The sequence below is a fragment of the Acipenser ruthenus genome, chromosome 1 (genome assembly GCF_902713425.1).
Source record: "Acipenser ruthenus chromosome 1, fAciRut3.2 maternal haplotype, whole genome shotgun sequence".
Lineage (NCBI taxonomy): Eukaryota > Metazoa > Chordata > Actinopteri > Acipenseriformes > Acipenseridae > Acipenser > Acipenser ruthenus.
In genome coordinates, this window is record NC_081189.1 from 1,082,236 (window position 1) to 1,093,378 (window position 11,143).

The 11,143-nt window shown below is 40.7% G+C and overlaps 1 protein-coding gene across 1 annotated transcript; it reads right to left on the reverse strand.

Annotated features, from left to right (window-relative positions):
- Positions 1-1,341: 1,341 nt before the first annotated feature.
- Positions 1,342-10,473, reverse strand: LOC117403902 (retinol dehydrogenase 12). The gene is made up of 6 exons (XM_034006382.3): positions 10,190-10,473; positions 7,551-7,790; positions 7,198-7,287; positions 6,419-6,607; positions 5,712-5,821; positions 1,342-2,756 (listed from the first exon to the last, which is right to left on the reverse strand). Exons 1-6 carry the CDS (start codon positions 10,350-10,352, stop codon positions 2,562-2,564), a joined length of 987 nt encoding a protein of 328 aa, XP_033862273.3. The 5' UTR covers positions 10,353-10,473; the 3' UTR covers positions 1,342-2,561.
- Positions 10,474-11,143: the final 670 nt, after the last annotated feature.

Here is an 11,143-nt window from a genome sequence, read left to right on the forward strand (position 1 = left end):
CACCATTCCGGCTAAAAAGTGGACATTAATCACACCTATAAATTTATGTTTCCAAAAACAAGATAAGAAAGGGATTCTTTGCAACATATAAATCAACATTAAAACTTAGCAGCCAAGGTCTTAAGAAAAAAACTGTTTTCGGCTGGATTTTGTATGAACAAAGGACAGGGTCAAGCCTAGTTCAGTCATTATAAAATATATAAAAGTTGAATGCATTTATATTGGCCTGTATTTGGATTTAAATCTTAGAGGGATTCACCAAAGAAATAAAGTGATATTATAAATTCTAGGAGTAACTGTTAAACTGAAGTAAATTAATTAAAAGTTTATCTTATAATGCCACATTCATAGTTAAAAAAGGTTCAGTGCTAATTGACACTGTTTATAGTTTATAACGGTCAAAGAAAAATAGAAATTAGACACAAAAGCCAGGTATTACAAGTTCGTAAAAATAAATGATTAACCCTTTTTTAAACAGCACGATATTTGAAACTAAAAATAATTATTTGATTTCATAAGATTAATAATATGTTTTAAGTATTTGCTATAATAAGAAAACATATTATTTAAAACTGACGAGTATTATTGCTTGTTCATGATTTTACTGTAGTGATAAGAAGATTAAAAGCTGGAGCAGTATTCGATATGATTAATTGGAAAAGTGGTAGTTTCTTTCTCCTTCTATTGAACAACAAGACCTCTAGACATTATGATATCCATTGAATTATAGAATATAAAAGGTGTTGTGTTATGTTTTTGTGTTAAGTTTGTAATAATATACTATAATGTACCTTGTTGTTAATCCACTATACTATTGTCTAATGATGGTAGATGGAGTCATTATAACGTGGTTCTTTGAAACTGCTGCATTGAGAAAGGGACCTCTCTCTTTATCAAGACGTACGGGCTGTAGAGAAAGAAGGGATCTTCTTACGTTCCACTCTAGCAAAGCTGCAAGTCTTATAGATTTGGAATTTAAGGTTTATGGAATTAGTGGTTTAGCACAGATAAGAATATATCTTGAAATAATATGCAAAAAATTATGGCTTAACAGACATTGATAGGTCATATATCTAAAAAATGTTTGCACAGACTCTGGCCTTGAAAAAACAAGAGACTGTGGAAATTGCTTGCAATAGCATATTCTCAGAGTCAGGTACAGGTCAGAGCCTGGTTAGTGTATTTAAGGGATAAATAATTGCAATGGAAATTATTACCACTTAAACTTATTGAAACTAATTGACTTGAATGTTGTATAAGGCAATCTTTTGTCAAATACTCTGTTAGACAATAGTATATGGAATCAAAACTGACTCATTAAAAGCATGATGAAACACAGTATGAGGTTAAAAGAAACACATATCTTTAATTTAGCAAAATATAATCAATTAGAAGATGATGTCACATATTAAGAACATCTCTCATATATAACACATAAAAAGAATAATGTTTGCATGCACATATAACAGTAGTGTTTTTATATTATATTATAAACCAAGATCCTGGGAACCTTGGTTCACTCGACTTTTCAGATAAAGGAGGGGTTCGGAGGAAGACAAGGAATGAGATCATAGGTTTGGAGTTGGACAAATATGAAGTCTTGAATTTATTGGTACATAAATTAATTCTGAAAAGTTGGTCTGGATCTTGTGAAAACTATTATTTGTAAAAGGTATGAGCTGTCTCAAAAGATTAATGATTGGATTTAACTGAGGCGTCCCATGTATTCCAATGAGACGAAAATCCTATATAACTCCTAAGTAATTACAATGGAGCACCACACTCACACCAGGCAGGGTGAGGTGGTCCATTATCTGCAGACCTACACAACTGAGCTGATTGAACTCAGTTTCATTTGCCTGGTGAAGACAGTCATATTCCTTTACGATTTATATTAAAGGGTAAGCATTAATCAATTATTATTTTATCTCACATGTACTGCATGTATTGCTATAAGGGACTCACGCTATGTTTAGAAAATAGGAGAACGTTTGTTGAATGTGCTGAAATAGGCTACTGGGTGCTTTTAGTGTCGTGGTCATGGCCGGCCTGCAGGCTGCACGAATACATAAAGATGTATTAAAGTGTTAACGTTAATATCTGTTAAGACACTGGACTGCCCAGAACGTCTGTCAGCTGAGGATATGAAGTAGCCTGTAGCTACTCAATCCAATATTTAACCGTTAATAAACCGAATGAGTACTGATCATACTCTGATTCGTAAAAAACACTTTAGATACATGAGTCTGTCAATTTCTTGGATACTATATTAGTCATCTGGATATATTGCGGGTCCAGAGCACGAACTACACCCCACTAGGAGTAATAACATCTCTGTCCTCCTAACGTCTCCCCTGAGATAAGAGTGTGTGCTGAGCAAATAAAAAGAGTATGTAAAGAAATCTGAACACGCAGAATTCGTGACAGTGTGTGTGTGTGTGTGTGTGTGTGTGTGTGTGTGCGTGCCTGTGCGTGTGCGTGTGTGCATGCCTGTGTGTGTGTGTGTGTGTGTGTGTGTATGTGTGTGTGTGTGTGTGTCACAGCTGTGATGAGCCGAGTGCTCATTGGTCCTTTCCTCCGGAGAGCCCGGTTAGCCTCTCGCACACCTCCCAGTCTTTCCTGGCGAGGGCAGGGTCCCTGGCCAAGGGTGAGGGCAGGACCAGGGAGCAGTCACTGTCGAAGTACTTCCCAGTGATCCCTTCCACATCCTCCGACACCGCGCAGTATATAGAGCTCACTGCTCCCTCCATCGAGGACTGCAGAAACAAGCAAGAAAGGGGGAATCAGCAAGCCCTTATAAAGGTTCACCACAGTGAAAACGAAGCAAAGTGCAAACGAAGCAGAGCGAAAGCACGGTGAAGCGCTGATGAGCATGGTGAAGTGAAGAGTGGTCAAGAATATGAACACAGCAAACCGTGCTAAATTAACAAGAACAGCAAGGGGGAATGAAAAATTACAATGCAAAAAAAAAACAAGAACATTACTGTTCCCTGCACAACAGTATACCAGGGGTGGCAATCAGACTGCCAGTGCAGTTTGATCCATACCAGGGTTTAATATTAGCTTCATTAGCCACAGTCTATAGCAGGGGGTGTTGCTTCCACTCCTGGTCTTTGTTCCAACCCTGTTATAAAATCATTTAATTGAACCAATGAAACCTCCATGCTTACTAATTCAGTTGCTTTAATATGCTTTTATGTTAAGTTTCTATACAGTATTGTGTAAGTTTCGAGTTCTTTCATTTCCCATCGACAAAACCAGCTCTGCAGTTTTGCATAGCCTAACACGACTGAGAGTCACAGATGGGTGTCTGAGCTAAACGCCAAAAGGCAGGAGAGTAGCAGAGATAGTGTGAGATGGGGAGGGGAACTGAAAGACAAGATATGTGCCCTGCTAGGTATAACATGGTATTCAACCCCCCCTTTTTCCCCCGAAGCGGGAGTGTGCAATGATAGAGTGGAAACCCCGATCATTGGACACAGGTAAGACAAATGGAAGTGGAGTCAACTACAAAGGTATACATGCCAAACATTGTGAAGTTTTGTCAGTCTTTTCATCTCTTTCGATTGATTCCATGGATATCCGTGCTTTCTGATACAAACGTATGTACTGAGCTGTACTGAGGCCTTGCCCAAAGTCCGTTTGAATCTCGTGCTTATATGATTGTATTGGCGGTATACCTTTCTTGTATATAAAGTGTTTTTGAATCAAAAAACATTTGTCAAGTTAATTTTTTTCACTACACTTTCACACGAGTTTCATATGATTTTACTATGCATTTACCATGGATTGCCATGTTTTTATTATTTATTTATTTATTTTAATTTATTTATTTTAAAATATGCTTTACCATACCTCTCTGGGCTTTACAATGCTTATCTTTCAATATGCTTTACCATACCTCTCTGGGCTTTACAATGCTTATCTTTCAATATGCTTTACCATACCTCTCTGGGCTTTACAATGCGTATCTTTCAATATGCTTTACCATACCTCTCTGTGCTTTGCAATGCTTATCTTTCAATATGCTTTACCATACCTCTCTGTGCTTTACAATGCGTATCTTTCAATATGCTTTACCATACCTCTCTGGGCTTTACAATGCTTATCTTTCAATATGCTTTACCATACCTCTCTGGGCTTTACAATGCGTATCTTTCAATATGCTTTACCATACCTCTCTGGGCTTTACAATGCGTATCTTTCAATATGCTTTACCATACCTCTCTGGGCTTTACAATGCGTATCTTTCAATATGCTTTACCATACCTCTCTGGGCTTTACAATGCTTATCTTTCAATATGCTTTACCATACCTCTCTGGGCTTTACAATGCGTATCTTTCAATATGCTTTACCATACCTCTCTGTGCTTTACAATGCGTATCTTTCAATATGCTTTACCATACCTCTCTGTGCTTTGCAATGCTTATCTTTCAATATGCTTTACCATACCTCTCTGTGCTTTACAATGCGTATCTTTCAATATGCTTTACCATACCTCTCTGGGCTTTACAATGCTTATCTTTCAATATGCTTTACCATACCTCTCTGTGCTTTACAATGCTTATCTTTCAATATACTTTACCATACCTCTCAGTGCTTTACAATGCGTATCTTTCAATATGCTTTACCATACCTCTCTGTGCTTTACAATGCTTATCTTTCAATATGCTTTATCACACTTTGCTGTGGTTTTACTGGTGGAGAAGCTCACATGAAATCCTGGAATGGTTCAAACAGCCATATCCATTCAATATATTATTCAAACCATTGCCTTCATATCTGCCAGAATCACTGCCTTAGTGATACAAGATTAAAAAGAATTATGAAAAAATGTAAACTTTTAAATTCAAATCCAGAAATATCTTCTGTGTGGGTAGGGTACATGATTATTGAATTATTTGATTATTGAAATATGTTTTTGGTGGTGTCATTTTCCATCTTTCTTGGAGATATTATTTAAATATCTAAGAGCATGTTGTAAAGTCTCAATGGTTTTCTCAGGTGTCAACAAACACTTCCAAAATGTGAGCCCAATAGGACCGTGCAGTCAGGTACTTGAATAGAAAAGTACATGCTTTCTGCTAGAAAGGCCTTTTCTTTCACCACCACGTTGAAGGTTTGCTCTGGCTGCCCCTCCCCCCTGTATTTTGAACCCTGCTCACAGTTCTGATGCAACATCAATAAACTACAACCTTGGAGCTCGTACTGACTCCTGATGAAAAGCTAATCCAGCTACATGGCCCTGAACCCTGTGATTGTTTGCTCATGAATGTGCTTCGTTGTTAAGTGGTTGTAGAAGCCAGGATCCTTTTTAAATCGAACTGTGCCTTCTCAGTATCTAATCACTTCCTGTGAGGTAGGTCACATGACCTGATTGGAGCTAGAGCATGGGGTGGGGTGGGGTGGGGTGGGGTGGGGTGGGGGGACAGTTATTTTAAATATGTGCATTGATAAAAAAAATTAAAAATAATCAATCAAAAATAAATAAATTGCTAATTTCTGGTACCTGGCAGAGTAAGTGATTAGGTACAAGAAAGCACAACTTTTCACCCATAGCGTTTTTATTTATATTTGCACAGGCCAAATTAAAAAGAATCAAAGCATGATGATAATGTTGCAGAGCTAACAAGATGCAAAGAACCAGATTTTAAAGACCTGCTTTAAGCGTGCTGGTGGCAGCGCTCAGCAACACAAGCAGGAACATTACCTTCATGAAGAAGAACCCCACGATGTTGAAGAGCGCTCGTATGAGCCAGTTATAATACCTCATCACCTCTGTCATCACCATGCCCGGGTGCAGGGAGTTAGCAGTCACTCCTGAAACACACACACAGACAAGGGTTCGAGACACTCACTTTTAATGGCTTATTTACTTAATAGTATTTATTTAATATTGTACCAGGACATTTGGAGAGAAATGGGCAAGCAATGCGTCATTTTGCCTCCAAACTGATAACGGCATTGCATGGACTCTAACAGACACCGTTATTTTGGCACAATCCACTCTAGTGTCTGCCCTGTGACACATAACCCATAAACCATTACACGAATAAAGTGTCCTCAGGTGTATGAACTGCATACCGAATGCGTCTCAGTCATCACTCAGACGTTCTTATACTTCTGAGTATAGGCATGTATCCCTGGATCTCTATTCTACCCAATCTGAAATGGCTAATTGCTTGCAATCTGGAGGACTAAAGATCAACAGAGGACCTTGGCTTCTGGTGACAAGCTGATCGCCTCTTTTCAACAACCTAAGAGAACCTGCTTTACTACCCATTCTGCACACTGAGACCCAAATGAACCCGCTTGCAGATGGAAGTGCTCATGGAGCATGGTGTTCAGAGCGGGTTTTGTGGCAGTGGAAACAGGCAGTGACATGTAGCGCCACGCCCAGCTCTGTGTGCCACCTACCTGTGCCCTGCAGTCTGCGGGCGAGCTCGTTGGTGCACAGGATGTTGTGTAGCTTGGTGTGATTGTACACGCTGTCCAGCCGGTAGGTCAGGTTCTCTCCGTGGAAGTGCGAGAAGTCCACCACCCCTCGCCAGTGATTGGCTGAGGACACGTTGACGATGCGGGCGGGGGCGGAGCGCTTCATGAGATCTGAGGAGGGAGAGGGGAGAGAGGAGGGGGGGGGAGAAGTCTTTAAGAAATCCATCTTGTACAGGGCCCCCATAAGTTATCGGGAGAGTCAGATTGTGGGGAGGATGGACGTCTCTACATTCATCTATCTATGTCACACTTACATTTTATATTTTAACATGTATCTTGAGAATACAAGACATTATGTAATGAATTGGATACCAGTGCTGGCACACAAAGAAAAATACATCTGCAGTCAGACATTGCACAAAAAAGCTAGGCTGGTAATAATGAACCGGAATGCCATTCAATCAGTAGCAGATTGCAACGCAATACAAAAATACACGAGGTATAAAATGATGCAGGCCTGTCTGCTGCTTCGTGCTAGTTTATAGTTTATGGGTTTTCTAAACATTTGTTAAACTAAACAGAGGCTTTTACCCATTTATTGGTGCAACCTTAGCTGCAATTGCAATGTTCAGCCACCACACAAGATACTATGCAAAAGTAAAGATGAAGAAGCTGTGGAAGAGCAATGTTAACAGATGTGCTACTTAAATCAGATATCAGCACAGGGTGTTTGCTACAGTGGGATTCATTTCTGCTCTCACCCAGCAGCAGGTTCGTCAGTAGGAAGGGTCCGAGGTGATTGGTGGCGAAGGAGAGCTCCAGTCCCTCTGAGGTCATGGCTTTGGGTAGTCCTGGAACCGAAAACAACACAGCCAGTTACAGAGAGAGACTGCGACCAGGAGACAGCCCCCCCAGCCCCACCCCAACTTCAGGACCTCCCCTTCTTCATTATCTTTATTTGTCTTTTCCTCATCTAGGGTACTCCTCTACCCTCCTTTTCTTTCTCTTTACCCCTCCCTGCCTCTCACTCATTTTCACCCATTCCCTCTCCCTTTTCCCCTATACTAACCCCCACCCTATCTCCCTATCCTATCTCTCTACCCCCCCTGCTCACCGGAGGCCCCTGCGTTGTTGACCAGTATGTCCAGTCGTTTCTCCTCCTGGTTGATTCTGTGTGCGAAGTCTCTGACAGAGCGCAGGGAGCTGGTGTCGACAAGCTGTAGGTGCACGTTGCTGTTGTGTGATTTCCTGCGGATCTCCTCCAGTGCTGCCTGGCCTCGCTCCTGACTGCGGCATGCCAGGATCACCCGTGCCTTCCTGTGAGCCAAATCCAGAGCAATGAACTTCCCGATACCTGGGGTAGGGAGGGAGGAGGCAGTCAGGTGGAGGCTTAGAAGCTCGAATTTAGACCTCTGTTTACAGACCTACCCCGTTTGCCCAGCCATTTAAAGTGGAGATATCAAAAACACAAGCCAAGTTTCAAGAAACCATTGTGACAGCCTTGCCCAGCACAAAGCCAACAGGCACAACTGTAAAAGCGATGGGGGCCAAGGTTGCACCAACTGTTTCTATTAACTTGGCTTGTGTTTCTCATGCATTTGATCCACTTTTACTGTGCCTGAAACATATCAAACTAAATCACAGACAATGTGACCAAAAATAAAGAATCATGACATGTTTTCATTATGAAATGTGACACACTGTCAAAATGAACACATTACAAAGTTAGTATTGCGAATGACCTCCCTGAGTATTAACACAGTCCTGGCAGAGTTGACGCACTGACCTGATCAGCCTCTGGATAGACTGTGGCTTCCTGTGCAGCTGCAGTGTCACTAAAACCTGTCTTCCCTTGTTCAAGGTGTGAGCACCTGTATTGAGTGAAAGGTGTATGTGGCAGGGATGGATGGCTCTTTGATAGAAATATTGTAAGGATTCTGTATTCCTTTTGAATAAGTCTGCATAGCCAGTAGAAAAATATTATTAGTGAATCTGTGTAAGGTCAGGCTGACCTGCTGAAAGTTCCAAACCTCCCTTATCAGGCAAAAGCATGTTTTTGAATTAGACTCAAACATTCTGATCCAGCGAGAGCAGAACGGCAAGCTCTATGGAGCAGAGTTAATATGCCAGAAGCAATCGAACTATGATAGGTCTGTAGTGCTGTTAGGGTAAGAGAAAACTGAAGTATTTAAATAAATAGAAGACTGTGAGATTTTAAAATAAGAAACGAATGGTATAAAGATCAATTTCCCGAATCTGACAAAGTACCAGTAATTAACTTTACTTTAATAGAAAAACGGCAACAGAAACCAAATCAACTCGAACTTGAAAGAAAAAAAACAAAAACATTTCACGTTACATACTGTAACTACTGCTACATTAAACAAACTGCTATACAACATCCTTTTTAAAGATCGCTTTACTGCTCTAGACTCCTCTTATTTCCTGAAGTCCTGGATTGCATGGGCTTTACAGAAAGAGCCAGGAGTAAGAACGCAGTTTAACTCTATATACAGCTCACCAGATTGGATACATACTGGGCGCGTTAAGTAAGTGCGCGGCTCAGAGCGGCTCAGTAAAGAATCAGCTTCACGCCTCGCTCCGTGCCGCTCCCGCTGAGCCGCTCAGAGCCGCTCCTGAGCATTTTTCATCAGTGATCAGAGTGAGCGGACGGAATGCCCACCAGCAGGAAACAAGTGGAGATGTCAGGCATGATTGACAAACACGTTTGTCAAGAACGATGAACTGGTTTCGACTTATGAAGTTATGTATTAATTGGCTAAAATTGTTGTTTTCGAATTTATATAATTTAATTTCATTTTGTTTTTAAATGTAGAGTTATTTTATAGTTGTTAATGTATTATTATTAGGCTTGTAGTATTAATATTATTCATAATTCTCATTATTAACGTCGGTATTGCTGGTATTAAACACAGCCAGATATGAGGTTCAGTCCAAACAGAGCCCCGAACTCAGCGAGGTCCAGCAGGGGACAGTAACTTCACACGGGGCCATTTCATCTACCATCACCTCAGAAACACAAACAAGTAAATCATTATTATTCTTTTCATTTTTGAAAGTCGCTCAGCGCTGTGGTGGAGCAGAGCGTGAAGTCATTTAAATCTGCTCTGTGTGCTTTCTGAGCGGCTCTCTCTCTGAGCGGCTCACTCACTTAACGCGCCCACTTACAACCTCGAGTTAAACTTTGATACATTTCACCTGCTTTCCACAAGGAATCACACTTTGTAGCAAATATAAACCAATGGACATAAACCGCTAAGTAGAGTTTTAAATAACATCTTTACACGGATACTCACACGACAAACTAAAATAAAAGCGGGTAGCGCGTCGCTTTCATCTGGCAGATCTCTCAGCACCAGCCTGTATGTCTAATGGGTTTGCTAATACCGAGATTTGCATAATGCATAATTTTCATGTACAACAACATATGGAAACATTTCTTTCCATATAAACGCTGATTTTAGCAATGCAGCATTTTAAAACAGCGATTATAACAGTACATTTCTAACATAATGTATCTGATACTGTAGTGTACCACTTGAGATATTAGTCTATTTTCTGCCGATACACTGTGGAAAATACACCGACGAGTTTACAGCTACGAAAACGCGCAGCACAGCCCTATAGAGCCTACATCTCGTTTGGGAATCTGTGGTCACTCTTCTTTAGAGCATGTATAATAATTGTACCTGGGCATAGGCAATATTAACAGCAAACCTGTCTTAGTCTCACCTGTGTTAGCTCCGGTAACGATGGCAGTTTTGCCGGTCAGATCCACGGGGCAGGCTCGCGGGTTCCACGACCCCTTCCTCTGCATTCTCACAACGAGACCCAGAATCACGGTGCTGACCACCCAGCCCGGGTGATAAAGCACGCCAGTCCATGACCACTCCATGATCACCTGCTGCTTCAGGGACGCTCAGGTAAAAACCTCAAATGACTGCAGCGTGCCAGCGTCCTAGGTTACTTGAAAACCTGCTCAGAGGCGGAGCACGACTGGCCTGCTTAAAAAAAGAATCGCTTAGACAGGGCTCCAAAGATCAAGGCTGAAAGTCCCGGAATCAAACCCGGATTCCAGCTCAGTATTTGGCTACATACCAGTATTAAGCAATAAGAAAAAATAAATAAAACAAAAGCAGAAAGTTTATTTAATCTGATAGGTGTTAAAGGATTAAATGGACACTAAATGACATGTCGAACCCCCCCCCCCGTTGCGCGTTTCTGGTCTCTGTGTCCCTCAGGACACGTTGTGTTGCGATATATTACATATAGAAAGTTGCGTCTCCCTTTTAGATACACCTGGAACCTGTGTAGGAACATACACTTCTAATTTTCATTTTGTAATAAAGGAACTTGTGCTTATTTTGTGCCATGAATTTTTATTATTTAAATATTATTAGTGGGGCTTGCGAAGCTTGCGAAAACGTGTAGCCCGGTCTGGAATAGTGTGCTTGTATTCAGCTTTTTGATATCTTTCATACTTTTTAAACTATCAAGCTTTTTGTCCTTTTTTTTGTCCCTCTTCATTCACTTTAATGGGACTTTCTTCAACATTGTAAAGATCCCCATTGTTTAAAAACTCCCAGACTTCCAGCGTTCTGTTTACTGTAAACGATGTAACTTTTGACACAAATCAGCTGCTTTGACCACTTTCCCAACAAGCAAGACAAAAAGTTAGAGCATATG

Bases quoted from the DNA above. Each gene is read 5' to 3' on its own strand.
- LOC117403902 (XM_034006382.3), bottom strand. From the start codon at position 10,352: ATGGAGTGGTCATGGACTGGCGTGCTTTATCACCCGGGCTGGGTGGTC. The intron at 7,791-10,189 runs GTGAGACTAAGA...TCCCTACCCCAG, and splicing joins CGTTACCGGAGCTAACACAG to GTATCGGGAAGTTCATTGCT. The intron at 6,608-7,197 runs GTGAGAGCAGAA...CTCCCTCCTCAG, and splicing joins ACTGACGAACCTGCTGCTGG to ATCTCATGAAGCGCTCCGCC.